Source organism: Nicotiana sylvestris, chromosome 2 (assembly GCF_000393655.2).
Source record: "Nicotiana sylvestris chromosome 2, ASM39365v2, whole genome shotgun sequence".
NCBI classification, from domain to species: domain Eukaryota; kingdom Viridiplantae; phylum Streptophyta; class Magnoliopsida; order Solanales; family Solanaceae; genus Nicotiana; species Nicotiana sylvestris.
In genome coordinates this window covers 172,854,796-172,875,031 of record NC_091058.1, presented here as the reverse complement: position 1 = coordinate 172,875,031, position 20,236 = coordinate 172,854,796, and the positions used below count along the sequence as shown (strand labels likewise).

Here is a 20,236-nt window from a genome sequence, read left to right as displayed (position 1 = left end):
TCAAGTTCAGAACCAGGCGGCCGCAGTTGGAAGAGCACTGAGGCGGTAGATTTTTCCCTCCCAGCGCACTCAAGTTCAGAACCAGCTAAAAAGAGATGAACCGCGGTCCGTGCTTGCTTTTGTGCGGCTGCGGTAGTCATAGCGCTGAGACGACTTATTTTTCTCTGTCAGCGGAATCTCCATAGGGACAATTTTGTCCAAAAAATTTAGCTATGTATAAATAGTTCTTTTTCAATTTTTTAGGGCATCTGTTGTTTTGTAGAGTACGTGAACCACCATTTTTAGCTTTTTAGAGTAATTTTAGAACATCTTTAGCAATTAATCCTAGATTTTACTCTTGTATTACTTTTTATGGATTATATTTCATCTCCATCTTTGATTTTTTCTTTGATTATGAGTAGCTAAACCCATTAGCTAGGGTTTTCACCCAACCCTAGTGTGGGTATTTAATGGGTCTTCAATTTTAGGGCTTAAATATTTATTGGTTAATGATATTTAGCTTGATTTATGCTTTAATTGTTGAATTGGTGGTTGCAAACACTGATTTGTGCCTTTTTGACTAAGGCTCTTCTTGATAAAGAGAAACTAAGTCTAGGAAATTCAAGCTAACAAGGAATTGGGGTGCATTCAAGATATTGATAGCTCCAATTAAAGGGTTAAACCTAGAGATAGTGATACCCGACTTGAGCCAATTCTGCTTGCATTGTTTGAATACTCAATTGAGTTTGAGAAAGCCAATTAGGGCAAAGTCACTCAAACTACCGAGAGGTATAGAGTGAGTAACTATGTGCAATGGTTATATCATGATCTCAATCACAATAAATTCGCCCTAAGTTTTAGACCCCGTTAGATACCCACCTAGGTGTAAGTCACTTCCCTAGTGCCTTTTTATCAATTAAGAAAACCTTACAAAAATATCATACTTAGCTTATCTTCATTCTTCATTAGTGTTAACAATAGAGTAGTGATCAAAACAAAGCATGATTGGAAGTGCAATTAAGAACATCGCACATAGCTAGATTAGATAGAAACCCAATTCCAAACCAATATTAGCTCTCTGTGGATTCGATTCCGACCTTTCAGCTAAAAGTTGCATCGACCACTCTTGCCATTCTATAGTGGTATAGGGTTGGAGCCGATCAAATAGCCGGTTGAGGATGAATATTACGGCCCCCTATCCTTCATGCATGACCGTTCACCACGTCTCCCGAAGTCTAGAAGTTATACTCAGTCCGGGGTGCATCGCTTTACTATGTCCGATGTTGGATATATCGTTCATTCTTCCTGGGTCTCGATATGAGAGGTTTTTGGCCTCGATTATAATCATGTCGATCCGTGCTTCCCGTTCATTCTCTCATCGGAGAATTGGAGAAGACATTGTCCCGATATAACCCGTATACAATTTTAAAGATAAAATTCATATTTTCAAAAAATCTACGAAAAATATTTGCAATTCTTCTCATGTCAATATGATCATAAATATATTTTAAAATATATGTTGGTCAAACTTTACATAATTTGAATCTGGAAAAGCGAAAAAGATTACATAAACTAGAACAGAGTGAATATTGTTTTATTAATTCCCATATTATTATCTCGACCTTATAATTCTAGTATAACTTGTTTGGGAACCAAACGACCCTTGCATAATAATTTTTTTTATACTATCAGAGTTCAATTTAACGGACTAATAGCAAATTATGACTCTATTTCTTGTGTTACCACAATGCACTTGTTACAAAGAGTTACTAATTGTAGGTCAACTTAACATGATAATAAAAAAATTAATACATTATTAGCACGCAGAACTAAAACTCTTTTTAAGTTCAATCAAAATATTTGAAGTTTATAACTCGACAACTTCTTACAACCTTGAATACATTTGACATAATAGATTCAAATCTATCTTTTATTAAACCTATGGAACAAAATCTTAAATGGTGGCACAAATATTGCAATTTTAACATCGAGAGTAGCATCTCATCTTGGTTTATGCACGCAAAACAATTACATTTGTACATGAAAATGTATGTGTCTGATTATTACTTGCATCCAAATATAGACATGTTCTCTCAGCTTCATTTACATAGCAAGAAAGCTCTGACGGAAAAAAGAAACAATAAAATTTGAAATGTCAGCATGCCTTTTCTTTTCTACGTTAAGTACTATAATTTGTTACTTAATTCAGTCATACTCATTTTAAATGACTTAATCTCAAAATTCTCCATTTTTATGATTTTTATATCTATTAATAACACGTAAGGTATATCGGAGTAGATGAAGCAGATGAAGTCCAGCTCTTCTATTACTTTATAAAGTTACAGTCAAATAAAGTCGATCCTCATATACTGTGGATTGTTGGAGGACATGGTTGCTCCGCCCTATATGCAGTTGTAACTGAAATAGGTAAACCATATTTTTCTTTATTCCAAAAAGTTCAATAGTTTTGCATCTATATGAATGTTTGCTTTGAACACATGATTTTTTCAAAAAATTTATTGAGGTGTGGTTGTTATTTTTACTTAGTTTATCGTGCTAAGAATTATTGAATAGCCAACATACATCAAAAGTATAGGGGAAAAATGTCAAGTGTGTTTGACCAAAAAGTATAATCCTTGGTTCAAATAATTAAATTTATGTGATAAGAGGTTAAACCTAGTTAACAATAATATTTCTATATGCGAGTTCCGAAAGTGTGATTAACGTTGGACAAATCTGGCAGAGATATAATAATGGTGTGCAATAATCAATCCAAGTAGTGTGAGCAATAATAGAGCATTTAATAATAATGAATAATAATAAATGGCATTTGAGTAAATAGTAGGAGTGATTCATCCAATAAAAGATGAACTAGGTGATTGTTCCTCCTGACAATGATGAGTAACAGACAAATCCATGAATGTTCGAATTATTCTAGGATCTGATGGAAAGTAGGGAATAATTTGGACAAGAATCTTGATAAAAAGGTTCCTGCTTGTATCTTAGTAAGGTAGAGAATATTTAGCGAAAAGTTTGTTCTACATATGAATCTCACGTGCCTCACATCATTGGCCCAGTTTCTATTTATATGAGACAAATTCTAATAAACCGTAATAGTACAAATTCAGAGAATATTCACTAGAATATTCCCTTTAACATCTTATTTCGAACACTAGCCGTTACAGCTTCCTCAGCGATGTTTGACCCCGACCATTGTTGACATCTCGATCATGGCTCCCGTCGACTGTTGGGCTATAAGCATTTCTACCTCATGGCTCACCTCGACTAATGGTGACTCGAGAATTCTTCCTTTAGAGTAATCTTATCTTGAATATTATTTGGCAGATTTCGACCCATACAGTTAGTCCCTCCGCTTATTGAGGCTGGCCTCAGGCGGGCTTGATGAGCGAATTCTATTCGTCGTGGTCGAGATGATTGGAAGAGTGGGTCGGGTTATGATGTTTGAGGCAAGCTGGGAATGTGGCCTTTCATGAGCTGCAACTTTTAGTGTTACGTTGTTCATGGATCAAAGTGACGTCATGAAGTCATACGTTATTATGATGTATTTTTCCGATGCGTTGCATCGTTTTGCATGCATCTTTTGACTGGATCTACCGCTTCGATAGTGGTGCCAAGTAATGATGATCTAATTTCCATATTCCGATGCCTGAGCTCTTATTAATAAGGATGTGAAGACACAATCTCAAGTTTTACGGATTTTCCATATCGAAACCCTGTGTCTTCTTCTTATTCTTCCATTGTTGTGCATCTTCTTTCCCTGTCCTAGAGATACCTATTATTTTTAAGTCTCTATTTCTTTGAATACTCTCTATTTCATTGGAAATATGTCTAACGTATCTTCTGGTCCCAGTGAGGAAAGTAACTCGGTTCCCCTAGCGATAGTTTTTCCTCCTCACGTGGAGGGTGTTTCCATTGCCATTGAGGACGAAAACATTTCTACGGTAGAGGAGATAGTTCCTCGTAGTGAGAAAATTAGGTCTGATTTTACAAAGGCGCATGAAGCTTAGGCCAGAACTTTTGAGTCAGCGATGAAAGAGGCCAATTTGTTAGAGCTTAGGGCTAAATATAGCATTCATGCTCGCATCAAGTTGATTCCTGCCGGGAGGGACGTAGCACAAGTCCACTACCCCGAGTATTGTGCATTCTATGCTTACCTCTTTCATGCCATCTACACTCTTCCCCTTCTTTCACTGGCGGAGGAGTTTTGCCGTTTGTACGGCATTTTCCCGGTTCATCTTGCACCGTATGTCTAGAAGCTCATAAGGATGCTTACCAAGTTTGCAGAGTTGGCCGGGGTTGCGATCACACTTCAGCACCTGATACACCTATTCGCCCCCAGTTTCTATAGAGGGACGATGTTAAACCTTCGCCACCGAGGGGGCAAGTGCCTGGTGGTGAAGATGGACGACAAGGCTAACCGCCAGTTCTGGGTTAATTTTTTCTTCGTTAGAACTGAGGACGTGGTGGCCAACGCATACGGCTTCCCTGAAACTTGAAATTGTACTCGTAAACGTCTAAACTTTCTAAATTTAGGAACTTGATTTGCTTCGCTTAGTCGTGGGTTCTGATCTCTCGTTCCTTTCTCATGCAGCCAAGACTTCGCCCCCTCATTTGGTCGGGGATATTTCTGATTGGGTCAGCCGGCTCCTCCCTCACATCGTAGGGATTCGTGAGTGGCCGGGCTTTTTCAAGAAGTTTGGGCCTACTCCTCCATTGAACAGTGAATTTCTTTGTTTTGGCTTTTTAGTCACTTATCTTTTGCGGTTTATTTTGGTTGACCTTTTCCTTTTACCCTTCCCTTAACTCCAGCTCGAGGGTCCTCGAGGAGGCCGAAAGCTCCCCCACCTACATTTTCTAAGAGGAATATTGTTGCCTCTTCATCTCCTACCCATTCTACGACAACAAGTGACTCTGCTCACTTCTCGGTCCCATATGCTGTTGCTTCAGCATCAATTCCTTCTTTATCTGCAGAGACTTAGGTAGAGGAATCTATGGCTTCTCCCTTGTATCGTCTCATAGATGAGGAAGAGGAATTGCTGCTAGGTGATGGTGACTTGATGCACCGTAAGAGGAGGTCGGTGGATGTTGGCGACGAGACTACTCGGGTCGTTGACTCGGTGATAGATGATTCTACACTTTGTGAAATAGATACCATTGTCCTTGAAGATGATGTCAGGACGACGTCTGGGACTCCAAGGGCAATGGAGGCCGATGAAGACTTACCTGCACTAATTAAGGCCGAAGGGCCAGCCACTAGGGTTTCTGATTCTTCGCGGCAAGAGGGGCCGTCTGCTTCGCAGCCGGTTGATGATACTTCTTTGTCGGTCGATGGGAGAGGCAAAGATGTCGCCAAATATGGTTATGAGGCGGATCAGGCATTGATGTTGCATACCTGAGGATGATGAAGGAAGGGTTTGCCCACCTCGAGGTGAGGCTGGAGGGATCTACGAGGACCATTGTGATCCCTATTGATCATGATTGGCTGAAGAATACAGAGAACGTGGTCCCTGCCTTCAGACCTCTTTGCTATGAAATCGAGGGTGAAACCCTCAAATAGCTAGACGATGTTACTTTGTCGAGAAGCATAGTCGGCCTTGCCCTCAGGGTGAGTATTTTATTGGTTCGTAGATCGAGGTTACTTTTGTTTAGTGTTTTGCCTTTGTTAGCGGGGGCGTTCTCATTTTTTATTTCCTTTTTATTTTTCTTATTCTTATGATTGCAGACCATGATTTTGGAGAAAATATTTGAGAAATTGGATCACAAGTATTTTGAGTACCGCGGGAAGTACCGGGAGATTCGTAGGAATTTTGGCGTGGGCGATAACTTGTAGGCCCTTTGTGATGAATTGAATGAGAAGGGTGATGAGCTGGTGAGAGTCATCGAGAAGTGCGACATCCTTGAAGGGACATTGAGAAGTAAGGAGGAAGAGCTCGAAGTCAGCAAAGCAATAGAAGCCCAATGTGATGATCTTCAAACGTAAGTGGTCGAGCTGCGCAAGCAATTGGAGGAATTCCGGTTACAAATGGAGGTCCTTCGTGGTAAAGTTGCCAAGAGGCAGAACGAGTTTGAGAAGGCGGAGTCTTCCTGTTTAGAAGCTCGAAGAAAATTGAAGATGTTAGAGTTGGCGAATATGACTCTATGGGCTGAGCAGAAGGCTGACCAATCTACGGCAAAGGCAAAAGAAGATAGATTGGAGGAGAGGATTGACGAGTTGGAAAAATACAACTCCTTTATCCAGGACCGGGTGGACGCCTTAGAGGCTGAAAAGGCTCAACTGCTAGCGCAACCGTCTTCTTCTCGCGCTTCAGAATTTCCCAACGTTACTCGAGATCAGTACGAGGAATGGATTCATGTTGAAGCTTAGTTAGATGTGTTTCGGGATTTACATAAGATGGGGTTTGTTTCTGCGTCGCCTTTGAGGATGCTCGTGTTAAGGCCCGCGAGGCCCCGGTCGCTTATGGATATGATCTCGCCACACCTGAGGCTGGTGATGATGTATGGGACGGGGGTGTGGACCAGCTTGAAAAGAATGCCTGGTATGATGCTACGTATCTTGAGGGCGATGGTGATGAAGAAAGGGAACGAGATGGCCCAGGTATCGGCAGTCAGGGTGATGATGCTGAAGGTCCTTGTGGCGGCAAGTATTTTTTCTCTTTTTTTTACAGGCTCGTGTATTTGTCGGTGTCTTCATGAGCCTTTGTAAAAAATGTTTATGAAATGAAATATCCAAATTGCTTTATGCATCTATCTCTTTTTTGTGGTTAGTTTTCTATACTTGTGTGTTTTTTGCGTTTGTTTCTTGTTCGAGCGAGGTTGAATCATGTTTGACCTTAGTCTGGCCGGGGGCCGATAGATGTTAGTTCAAGCGAGTTCGAATCAGAACCTTAATTTGATTAGGCCTGAGGGCGGGTAGGTGTTAGTTTGAACAATGTCAAACATAATCTAAATTTGAGTACGGCCGAGGGCCGGTAGGTGTTAGTTCGAATGAGGTCGAATTGTAACTTGTATTTGATTACAGCCAAGGGCCGGTAGGTGTTAGTTCAAACAAGGTCGAACGTAACCTAAATTTGATTACAGCCGAGGGCTGGTAGGTGTTAGTTCGAGCAAGGTCGAACGTAACCTAAATTTAGAAAGATGTGCTGATAAGTGCGAAGTTTTCCAAAACCATAAACTTTAAGCATTGTTGCTTTTGTCATACACTTGGAGAAATTTATAAATTTTTGGGTGATGGTTGGCGTTCCAGTCCCAGTCTATCTAGTCCCTTCATTGGTCGACCTGGAGAGTGATTGAGAGGTTGAGCAATGAAATAGCCTTCCCTATCTCGTCTTTGCGTACTTCGACTTAAAGTGTTCCCTTCATCGCCTCGTTAAAAATCTCTTTGAGAAAACCTAATTGGGACAAAACTCAAGTGAGGGTAAAAAGAGTACGACTTAGGGGACACTTTATCTATTAAAAGTTGAAGTACTTGAGGTGGGTAATATTCCAGTTATTTGGTAGTAGGTTTCCTTCCATTGTTTCTAGTTGGAACGACCCTTTGTTTGCTTTTGCCGTGATTTTGTACGGACCATCCCAATTTGTTCCCACGTTGCCTTCCTATGGGTCTTTGCTTGCTTGTGTTTTAGCTTTAAGCATGTAGTCCCCGACTTTGACCAACCCGACCCTTGGTTTCTTGTTATAATAGGGTTCTACTTGCTGTTTTTGGGCGATCATTCTTATATAGGCCATGTCTTTTTGTTCTTCGACTTTGTCGAGCTCCTGCCTTCTTCTTTCGTCGTTGTTTGTACCACTCTCGTGGGAGTACCTTAGGCTGGGTTCTCTGACCTCGACTGGTATTAATGCATCGGTCCCATAGACTAAAGAGTAGGGTGTCTCTCCTGTGCTCGTTTTTGGCGTTGTTCGATAGGCCCACAATACTTCTAGTAATATTTGCGGCGACAGTCCCTTGGCGTCTTCAAGCTTTTTCTTCATGATGTTCAGTATCATCTTGTTGGAGGACTCTGCTTGCCCGTTACCTGCGGGGTGGTATGGCGTCAAGAGTATTCTTTTGATATGCCATTTCTCAAAAAACTCGGCGGTCTTCTTTCCCGCGAACTGGGGTCTGTTGTCGCAGCTAATCTCATTGGGGAGGCCGAACCAGCATATGATGTTTTTCTATATAAAGATGATCACTTCTTGTTCACTTATTTGGGCGAATGCTCCTGTTACCATCCATTTAGAGAAATAATCAGTTAAAACCAAAAGGAATCATATGTCACCTCACCCTACCGGGAGGGGGCCCACAATATCCATTCCCTATTTGATGAACGAACACTGTGAGGTGACCGAGTGGAGGTGTTTGCCCGCTTGGTGAATCATCGGAGTGTACTTTTGACATTGCTCTCATTTTTTCACAAAGTCTGCGACCTCCTTTTTCATGGTGGGCAAGTAATATCCTGCCCGTATGAGGCATCTGACTAGAGCCCGATTGCCGGAGTGAGCTCCGCAATGGCCCTTATGGACCTCTTCAAGGGTTTGGGCCCAAGCATTTTGCTAGAGGGTCGCCGTAAGTTCTCTTAAACAGGTCGTTGTGGATGATACTATACCTGGCCACTTGCATTCTCAGTTTCTTAGCCCTTTTTTATCATCTTGGAGTGTGCTGTCCAACAAATATGTAATAATATGATTGCTCTAGTCCCCAAGTTAATCTTACGGTTCATAGATCAACTTGATCAAGCGATGAGTTGAGGAGGTGGACTACGTTTTTGTCACCGGTTGCATGCTTTTGGTGGCTGCAACTAGTTTTGCAAGTCCACCGCTTCAGTGTTCTATGCTCGGGGAATTTGGTTGAGCTGACATTCGTCGAACTCGGACAGTAGCTTGTAGATTTCAGTCTGATATTTTTGCAATCTTTGTTCTTTGATATGGTAAGTCCCTGTGACTTGGTTGACTATGAGTTGGGAATCCTAGTGTAGTTTTAACCATTTTGCCCCGTACTTTAGTGCTAGTCTCAAACCTGCAATTATGACCTCATACTCGACCTCATTGTTAGTCATATCTGGGAACCTTATGGACTGGCGAATTACTTCACCTGGTAGGACTTCGAGTACGAGTCCCAGTCTGGACCCTGATACATTGGATGCACTATTAGTGTATAGGACCCAGAGGTCTTATGTTTGGGGGGAAGTTTGAGCGGCTTCTTTTTCAACTTCGGGCATTACTTTTGCACTAAAGTTGGTGATGAAGTCAGTGAGCACTTGTGACTTTATCGCTTCTTGTGACTGGTAAGTGATATCATGCTCGCTCAGCTCGATGGTCCATTTGGCAGCCTTCCCGATAGCTTGTGTTTATGCAAAATTCTTCTCAAGGGGAAAGTCATGACGACCAAGATGTGGTGGCATTGGAAATACAGTCTAAACTTTCGTGAAGCTACAACTAAGGCGAGGGGCAGTTTTTCGAGGTGAGGATACCTCATCTCCGCATCGACTAACATTTTGCTAATATAATAGATGGGGGATTGCGTACCTTTATTTTCTCAAACCAGGACTGCACTCACAGCTACTTCGAATATAATGTCATAAACAAGGACACGTTCCCCTGGATCTAGTTTTGAAAGCAGTGGTGGCAACGATATGTATGCTTTTAATTCCTTCAAGGCTTGGATGCATTCCAAAGTCCATTGGAGGCCGTTATCCTTCTTGAGTATGGCAAAGAGTTTGTGACATCTATCCGATGATCGTGAAATGAACCTTTCTAGTGTGTCAATTCGGCTAGTCAACCTTTGAACCTATTATTTAGTGGTCAAGTGTTCCGGTATCCCTTCGATGGCTTTAATTTGGTCAAGATTGACCTCGATCCCTCTATGTGATACCAAGAAACCTAGAAACGTTCCTGAGGCCATGCCAAACGCACACTTTTTGGGGTTCAGCTTCATTCCTTATCATCTAAGTATGTCAAAATTTTCTCTCGGATGGTCGATGTGATCTTCTTTCCTTTTGGACTTGACCAACATGTCATCTATATATACTTCCATCATTTTGCCGAGTTGGTCCTTAAACATCCTCGTCACCAACCTTTGGTACATCGCCCCCACGTTCTTTAAACCTAAGGGCATGAGCCTATAAATGTATGTCCCTTAATGGGTGATAAATGTGATTTTTTCCCGATCTTCTTCTTCCAAGAGGATTTGATTATAACCTGAATAAGCATCCAAGAAGCTCAGTAGTTCGTGCCCGACTGTTGCATCGATGAGTTGGTCGATATGGGCTAATAGGAACTAATCCTTGGGGCATTCTTTGTTCAAATCTGTGAAATCCATGCACATCCACCATTTCCCATTCTTCTTCTTTACCATGACCATGTTGGCAACCCACTGAGGGTACTTCGACTCCCTGATGGAGCCATTCTCCAACAGTTTTTCTACCTCTTCATGTACCATGTCATTTATTATGGAGTTGAACTTACGTTTGACATGTCGTACTAGGGGTGGAATGGGTCGACGTTCAGTTTGTGTGTGGCAATTTCCTTTCAGATACCTGGCATATCTGCATGGCTGAAAGCAAACAAATCTGCGTTAATTACTAAGAATTGATGGAATTTTCCTGGTTCCTAATGTTTGCAGCCAATGTAAGCTTTCTTGCTGTGGTCGTTGAGGTCTAATTGAATGGGGTCGAGGTCTTCTATGGTCGATCCTAACTCTTTGACCATATTGGGGTCTCTGATGACATGCTCAATATCTTCACATGTTGACCTCTACCCTGTTGATTGCTATGCCTCTTTTTCTTTTTCCCGTCGTGCTATCTAGGGCGATGAGATAGCATTACCGGATGTGCATTGTTCCCCTCGTATACTGAATATTCTCCCACGGAGTCGGGAACTTGATGACCTGGTATAAGTTGGAAGGGACGGCTCTCATGGTGTGTATCCATGGTCACCCTACTATGGCATTGGACGCTTTGTCTTGGTCCATGATATGGAATGTGGTTTTCAGAGTGACGCCACCAGCCAGAACGGGCAGTGTGATTTCACTAGATGTTCGCTCGACTGCATTGTTAAAACCAATTAGCGTGATGCAATGCGACACCATCTTATCTTTGAGTTTTATTTATGCAAGTAATCGAGGATGGATAATGCATGCGCGCTCCCATCATCTACCATAACGCGTCTCACATCGGTATCTAAAATTTGTAAAGTCATAACATAGTGAGTAAAAGCCAAACCGTTAGTATCTGACTTATCAAAGATGATACTCTCTTTGAGTTTGTCATACCGTTCGCGGGTGATTAACCATTTGAGCTTGTGGGTAGTGGTGAAATTCACGCTGTTAATGGAAGCTTCGTCGTTTCCGCCGATGATCATGTGGATGGTGCGAGCTGGTGAGGGCGGCTTTGGTGGTCCTTGATGTTGTTTGAATCCTCTGGCAAAATTGGTACTTCCCGATCGCTCAACAACTCTTTGAGGTGTCCTTGTCGTAACATGTTTACGACCTCCTGCCTTAGGGCGATGCACTCTTCAGTTTTGTTCCCTCATTCTTGATGGAACTCGTAGAGGGCGTCTGACTTTTTGGTACTTGGATCCGACCTCATCTTCTGCGACTACTTTACCTTTGGTCTGAGCTTTTCCAGGGCGTAGACTATCTCTATAAGTGATACACAAAAGTTGTTAGTGGATAATAAAATGGTCATACCTCTTTCATTCCGATGAGTCCCTGCCCTTGGTCTGGGCGGGCCTTCTTCGTAGCGGGAGGAGGACGCAACGACCTTTCTAACATACAATTGATGTCATTCCCTGTTAGATCACAGAGCTGCGAGATCTCTTCTGGTATTATTTCTTCGATCTTTTCTGGATTCGGACTGTACCGAGGTCAATCGATGAGTTTGTCCGTTGAGATCCTCATTCTTTCGGGCCGTGACACAATATGCATTGTGTATTTCGTCCCAAGTGGTTGGGGGTAATTCATCAGTCAACTTAATAACTTTCTAGTGCCCTCGAACCATCCCTATTCAACCTGTTCTGAAAAGGCTGCGACCGCCATCTCTTCTGACACGTTCGACAGGGTCATCCTTACTCGGTTGAACTAAGCGAGGAAGTCCCTCAATCCCTCTCCCGGAAACTATTTAATAGCAAATATGTCGTTCACTCTCACCTTAGCCTTCTTGGCCCCAACATGGTCCATTACGAACTTGTCGACCATCTCTTCAAAAGTATCTATGGAACGCGCATGTAGTTTTGAATATCATGTTAACGCTCTTCCTATGAGGGTTTCACCAAATTTTTTCAACAAATGGAAGACACTTGTTCTTTGGCGAGGTTATTGCCTTTAATGGCGGTGACGTAGTGAGTCACATGATCTTCAGGGTCGGTTGTGCCATTATATATCCTGAGGTAGGGCGGTATTTTAAAGGATTTTGGTATGGTATGTGGGACAACGTCATCACTATACAACTGGCTGCTCGACGAACCGACCAATATCTCTCTTTGGCAAGATCTTAGGGGCGCCTGATATTTTATCGACCTTTTCTTGGTGTTCTTTCATTTGGTCTCGGAGTGCTTTGTTCTCATTCTCCATTTCCTCCATCCTTTTCAGAACGGCTGTGAGAGTGTCGTCACCTACACTATTAATAACATTGTGAGTAATACCTGTCATTGGGGGAGGACGGGTTTGGTTGTGCTGCTTGTTTGATGGTTGTATAACGCAAGTCCTTGCATTTTCTATAGTCGTGTCCCTAGAGGGTTGTGGAGGACGCTGGTTAGCGTGTCAGTTAGCCATGCCTCAAGAACCTTTTTTACAACTACGGGGGGGGGGGGGTCTCCTTATCCACAGATGCGGAGGCTCCTTTACCAAGAAATTTTATGATGTTGCAGTGAGGAGGAGGTGACTTATCTCGTCTAGGTCACTTATTATTCTTGGCCTTTCATGAGATTGGTTGGGAGGTCAGTTATTATTCTCTTCCTTTCTTCTCTGTTACCTGCCATATTGGGATTGGTTCACCCAAAAAAGGAGATTTTTTTCTTGCTTTTTTTATGTTAGTGATCCGTGTTAGTTGTAGATCTAGAAGAAACTAAAAATTTAACTAGAAAATCTCCACAGACGGCGCCGAATTGTTTGACCTAAAGGTATAATCCTTGGTTCAAATAATTAAATTTATGTGATAAAGGGTTAAGCCTATTTAACAATAATATTTCTAGATGCGAGTTCCGAAGGCGTGATTAACATTAGACAGATCTGGTAGCGATATAATAACGACGTGCAATAATCATTCCAAGTAGTGTAAGCAATAATAGAGCATTTAATAACAATGAATAACAATAAATGACATTTCAATAAATAGAAGGAGTGATTCACCCAATAAAGGATGAACTAGGTGGTTGTTCCTCCTGACAATGATGAGTGACAGATAAATCCTTGAACGTTCGAAATATTCTCGGATCCGATGGAAAGTAGGGAATAATTTGGACAAGAATCTTGATGAAAAGGTTCTGGCTGTATCTTAGTAAGAGAGAGAATATTTAGCCAAAAGTTTGTTCTTACAGATGAATCTCACGTGCCTCACATCATTGATCCCCCTTTCTATTTATATGAGACATATTTCTAATAAACCCTAATAGTACAAATGCAGAGAATGTTCACTAGAATATTCCCTTTAACATCTTATTTCGAAAACTAGCCGTTACAGTTTCATCAGCGATGTTCGACCGCGACCATTATCGACATCTCGACCATGACTCCCGTCGACTCTTCGGATATGAGCATTTCTGCCTCCTGACCTGGACTAATGGGTACTCAAGAATTCTTCCTTTAGAGTAATCTTATATTGAATATTATCTGGTAGATTTCTACCCATACAAAGTGGATATCGCTACCATTTTTTATTACCCAGTTCAGGACAAAAGAAGTATATCTTTTGTATTATTCAGATACTTCCAATCTTTGATAGACAAAATTTCAATTAAAACAATTCCATGATTAAGAGTGACATTTTTGTATGGTTAGCTCACTAGCTAAAACCTATAGGATCTGTGCTATTTGATGACAATGAGTATGATAGGAAATTGCCAACATTATCATTTAATCCATATGCTTATACAAAGGTAAAAGTAAAAAAAGGGATGTGCTCCTGTGAAACGAATTATGTTACGGAGATATAAATATTTGTGAAATTACTTGATTGTTTCTGCAAGTTATAATAATTAAGTTTATTTTTAGGTGGAAAGCACAATATTTCAAGATTTGCCAGCAGGAGCTGGATTCTCTTATGCTACTACATCAAAGGCAAACCATTCGAATAATATACAAACATGTGATAATGCTTATCAATTTCTTCGCAAGGTAAGTGTTAAGTTTAGAATTTTAATAATGATCAATAACCCTAAAGAAGCCTAGATTAATGTTATATTATTGTATACAGATTCCGGTGAGCAACAACATTGATAAAAGGAATGAGGATCCTCTCAACGACTATGTATCTTGAACCATTTCCTTACATGGTAAATAAATCAGTCATCCTAAGAAGAAGGGAATCAATCATTCAAGTGTGCAAAAATGGAACAAATCACGGATAGACAAATCAGTGTTAACCAAGATCCTTAAATGTGCTAGAATGGAGAAAATCACAGATAGCAACCAAACCCGCAAGATTCAGCAGAAGCTCAAGCCAAGAAAGCTAAAAAGGAATGACGAAAGCAATCCGCCAAGATTAAAGCAATCAATCAAGATTATCTCCAGTCAAGGAAGCAATTTCTAAGGAAAGAGAAACAAATTTAGCTACTATTTCAAGCTAGATTCATGAGGCAACCCTTAGGTCTTTCTCTTAGAAGTACATTCCTCACAAGGAAAGGATTCCTAGAATTGCTCTGTACAATCCCAGAAGTCAAGGAAGCAGAAGACTCATGAAGCTATAAAGGAAGAAGCATAAAGATATTGAACTTTACGCAACCACAAAAACTGTTATCTAAGCCTTTCTAGTTCTTAGTACAAATACTGTATTCCTGAGTCTACAAGTGTCACAAAAGATAGAAAGAGTTAGAACACAAAAGAGAGTTGTGTCAACATTACAAAGATTACAATTGCTGAATATCGTTGATTGTGAACACACTAAAACCATCACCTTTGTAATCCTTTATCAAAGATCTAAGAGAACCCTTGTGACCCAAGGGAACTGGACGTAGGTACCACACCAGTACTAAACCAGTATAAAAACTGTTGTGCCTTCTTTACTTTTCTATTAATCTATTTCATTCTTATTGAAGTTGTTCACTGTGCAAAACCTAGTTGACTAAACTCACACTTAGTCAACTGGAATTTTAATTGGCTACAATTCACCCCCTCTTGTACTTTCAATTGGTATTAGAGCAAGGATCACAAACTTTGCTTAACAGCTAGTGAGGAAAAGATCATGGGATCAAACATAGTCGTCGGTGCACTATTTCAAGAAGGAACCTCTCAGGTATGACCTCCATATTTCAACGGACAATACTTTTCTCACTGGAAAGTGCGTATGGAAACATACACTATGTCATATGACATCAAAGTTTGGCGTGTCATCAAAAAAGGAAATCTTCCAATTCCGCCAAAGAAAGATGAGAATGGTCAAGTCATAGTATCAACTGATCCACTTGACTTAGATGATTACACTGGTGAACAAGCTGCTGTCATAACTGTGAATGCCAAAGAAAAAAAATCTATTGTATAATACTATAAGTGGAGAAGAGTATGAAAAAATTTCAATCTGTGAAACTGCTAAGGAAATATGAGATAAATTGGAGGTCACATATGAAGGAACTAACAAGGTGAAAGAAAAAAGGATCAATCTTCTAGTTTGTGACTATGAGCTATTTCAAATGAAAGATGGAGAATTAGTGGAATGTTCTCCAGGTTCAGCAAAATCCTTGGAGATCTAAAATCTTTTGGTAGAGCAATAAAGAATAGAGAACATGTCAGAATTTTTTTTAGAAGTCTACCCACAATTTGGTCGCCCAAGGTTATTGCTCTGGAATGTCAGGACCCTGACAAAATGTCCTATGATGAACTTAGAGGTGATCTAATTGCCTTTGAGAAAACTCACTTGGATAGGCAAATTCAACAAGAAAAGAAGAAAACAGTTGCTTTTAAAGCAACTGTGGATGAACCAGAAAATGAAGAGGAAGAGGAAGGGGAAGGAGGAGAACAGGATGAAAACATAGCCATGCTCTCCCAAGTTGTAACAAGCATGATGAGGAAAAACAGAAATAGCAGGAGAGGTAAATCAAACTTCAGAAAAGTATGATGAATAATGAAAATGATAAAAATGATGGAAGATGCTATGAATGTGGAAAATATGGACACATTTAAGCTGATTTTCTGAACTCAAGAAGAAACTCAGCAGGAACCTTCAAAAGAAGAAGTCTTTTGGAGCCTGGAATGATGAAGAAGAATCTGACCATGAAGAAATTGCAAATATGTGTTTCATGGGCATAAAAGAAGATAACAATGAGGACTCAGGTGAACTTGGGCTCATGGCAGACGAAGGAGCAGATGAGGAAGAAGACTCAAGTGAACTTGGTCTTATGGCAGATGAGGGAACCAGTCGTGCGAAATAAAGCAAGACTAGTTGCACAAGGTTATTCACAACAAGAGGGAATTGATTATGAGGAGACATTCGCCCCTGTTGCCCGGTTAGAATCTATTCTCTTTTTATAGCTTATGCTACTCACAAGTATTTCAGACTATTTCAGATAGATGTGAAAAGTGCCTTCTTGAATGAATTCATCTCTGAGGAAGTTATTTTTAAGAAACCTCTAGAATTTGTAAATGAATCCTTTCCTAATCATGTCTACAAATTGTCCAAAGCACTGTATAGCCTAAAGCAAGCCCCTAGAGCCTGGTATGAAAGGCTTAGTTCATTTTTAATTGAACATGGGTTCGACAACGGTAATATTGATACTACTCTTTTCATCAAACGATCATCTCTCGGTAACTTAATTGTACAAATTTATGTAGATGATATTATTTTTGGCAGTACTAACACTATTTTGTGCAAGGATTTCTCAAACATCATGAAAGGAGAATTTGAAATGAGTATGATGGGAGAACTAACTTTATTCCTTGGACTTCAAATCAAGCAAGTATAGAAAGGAATCTTCATTAGTCAAAAAAGTACATGAAAGAACTCATCAAAAAGTTTGGTATGTCTAATGCAAAGGCCATAGGAACACCTATGAGTCTATCGACTACTTTGGATGAAGACAAAAATGGTAAGAATATTGATGAAACAATGTATCGAGGTATAATTGGCTCATTACTATATCTTACAGCTAGTCGACCAGATATTATGTTTAGCGTTTGCAAATGTGCTAGATATCAGTCAGCTCCTAAAGAATCTCACTTGACTGCTGTTAAACATACTATTAGATATTTGATAGGGACAATCGATTATGGTTTATGGTATGAAAATTTGGAAAATTTTGATCTCAAAGGCTTTTCAGATGCAGACTTTGCAGAAGATAAACTTGATAGAAAGAACACGAGTGGAACGTGCCAATTACTTGGAAAATCCCTTATATCCTGGCATAGCAAGAAACAAATATGTGTAGCCTTCTCTACCACAGAGGTGTATTATTTGGCAGTAGGCAACTGCTGTACACAAGTAAGGGGGCAGAAGGACCAGGAAAAGTAATTACCTACGTTTAAAGAACGCTGAGATGGAACGAAAGGAATTATTCGATCAATGATCCAGAGTTAGTTACGTTATGAACGCACTTCAGATTTCGGTGTATTATCCATGCAACATATATATTGACATTCATACAGCCGTAGAAGACTCCGGTATAAGTTAAAATAAAGAATTGAGTCCAGGTCATACACAAAGGATTGAATTATTAAAAGATTGTATTATGGATATTCCATAGCGCCCATGAAAGTCTAAAGTAATACCTAAATACTAGGAGCCGTAGATCAGAAGATAGCTTAAGCCTACATAAAGGTTGATCAAAGGGAAGAAGAAACTAAAGAGTTACATCAATTAAGCAAATCAAGAGTCTGATTATTGGACCCAATTTTTTTTGAAATCGTGATTGAAAACATTGCAGAATCACTCTTAATATCAGAGGTACAAGAGAGATAGTACAACAACCATATTCTATAACGATTCTACGATAAAGACAGTTAGAAGAGTACCAACCTCATAAGAAGTCAGTATGAAGTACTCACCGGATTGTGTAAAGAGGTGAAAGTATTATAATAGAGCTTCAAGTTGTAGATGTGAATCATACCTATGCAGAAGGGAGGTTATTAAAGGAATTGAAGATGTAAGGTGACATTTTAAGGTAAGTAAGGTAAAGGGAAACAATGTACGAGATACTCAAGTGCAGAAGGCTGTGAATAGTCCATACTTCAGATAGAGGTCTAGAAGCTCTGGATTTAGTATCCAGGAATGATAGTGCCATCATTAGTGGCATTTCTTCCCAAACTATGTTTTCTACATATCGATAAGTCTAGTTAAGAGAGCAAAGAAGAGTTAGAAAAGATGCGATGTCTCGCTTGATGTTCCAGAATAACACAAGGAAATTATGGTGCAATGAAGTTAAAGGAAGGCTGCGAGTAGTATAAATAGATATGTGTAAGTCCCAAGCTAAAGTATGGTAAAGCGACAAGGTTTTAGGAAGACATGAGTAAGGATAAGAAAAGGCAAGTGAGAAGCTGACGAGAATAGATAAGTCCTCGAGATTAAGCCCATAGCTGATGGTTTCTCGAAGTTATAGAAAGTTCAGTATAACCTGAATGAACTCAAAGGAGTCTAAGGCTACTAGCATTTATAAAAGATGGGATGCTACCCCAGTAGTAGAATAAGGGTATAATTATGATAGATAAAGGATGACGTTTGGGCCTTGGATTGAGTAATAATTTGAAGAAAAAAAAGAGAGGAGGGATTTCGTGAATTGTACATGATTAAAATACCCACGTAAGTGAATCACATTGGGATGCTATGAAATATGATTATGGAAGTATAGTATCGCCCTAGGTGGATCAGCCTAATCATTTAAGATGTTCCTCGATTAGACGTGAGCCCTAGAGGCAGTGTTACATAATAGGTCAAGTTGTCAATGGTAGATTATAGATCAATATTATGATGAATCAATAATAGATGGATAAAAGTTCAACAGTAGGAGGTGAGATTATGCTATCATTATTGAGATGAATAGTAATGAAGAAGCATTTAATGACTACCTAGATGCAATAAAGTCATAAAGATGGATAATCGGGTCTATGAAATAAGATATAGCAATAGGCGTAAGTTCAACAAAGTACCGAGCGAAGAACTTTAGTATACCTATAGATGCCAGAGGGACATCTTGACAAGCTCTGTATATGTTTACAAAGTAAGGCCTAGAGATTGGCTAAAAGTTGGAGGAAAAAGGAGAAAAGAGTCGCATAGACGCACTTATAAAGTCAGAGTCGTACAGGCTGCATGATAAAATGTAGCAACAGTTATAAGATTTCAAAGATTCCAACCACAAGCCGCGGTACGAGAAAGAGGCCTAAAGGGGGGAATGCCCTGGTCTTTGAGTTAGTCGTCGAACAGTTACCTAGATGGCAAGAAGAGTACTAAAGTATTCGGAAGACATAGGTTATGAAAATGATAAATGTATCAGTCAACATTCGAGGAAGAATGTTCCAAAGGGGAAATGATGTTACACCCCATGTTTTCGTACGTGACAGTATGCCATAAGTAAATTTATGAAAGCTCGGAAATGAGATGCTACACCCGCATTTTTGTATGTTAAAGTTTCATCGTAAGTTAACCAGCGTAAGTTCAGGAATGAGATTATTTTGAGATTATAAGCACTATGCTGTTTCAAACAAGTGATAAGTAAATTCATGAAAGTGAGAGGGTAAGAGAATTGAATAAAATAAGTTTTTTTTAGATTTGGCATTTTAGGATCCGAGCTATAATACCCGATATTTATGGACTAGTGTCATACAAGGTACCACATGACCATGATAGTAAGGTGTATAAAGTGTGTTAAAAGTTAGTAGTATTTTAAGTAATTTGAGATAATTCTTAATTATGTGAATATGGTTTATTATGGTGTTTTGAGAGATTAACAATTTAATTGGATAAGCTTGGTGGAAACATTATGTGGCAGCCAATGAAAGCCAAAAGAATGACTCTTGAATCATACGACAATGTGTCACATTTAAAAAAATTTATGACCAAGTCATCACATAGTGGGCCCCACACCAATTAAGAATAAAAAGCCCTCTAAATCACTTAAGAAAGGT

The 20,236-nt window shown here is 39.9% G+C and overlaps 1 protein-coding gene across 1 annotated transcript; it reads left to right on the top strand.

The window, feature by feature from the left end:
- Nucleotides 1-17,114: 17,114 nt before the first annotated feature.
- LOC138885977 (secreted RxLR effector protein 161-like) lies at nt 17,115-17,630 on the top strand. The gene has a single exon (XM_070166995.1). It carries the CDS (start codon nt 17,115-17,117, stop codon nt 17,628-17,630), a length of 516 nt encoding a protein of 171 aa, XP_070023096.1.
- The last annotated feature ends 2,606 nt before the right edge of the window (nt 17,631-20,236 follow it).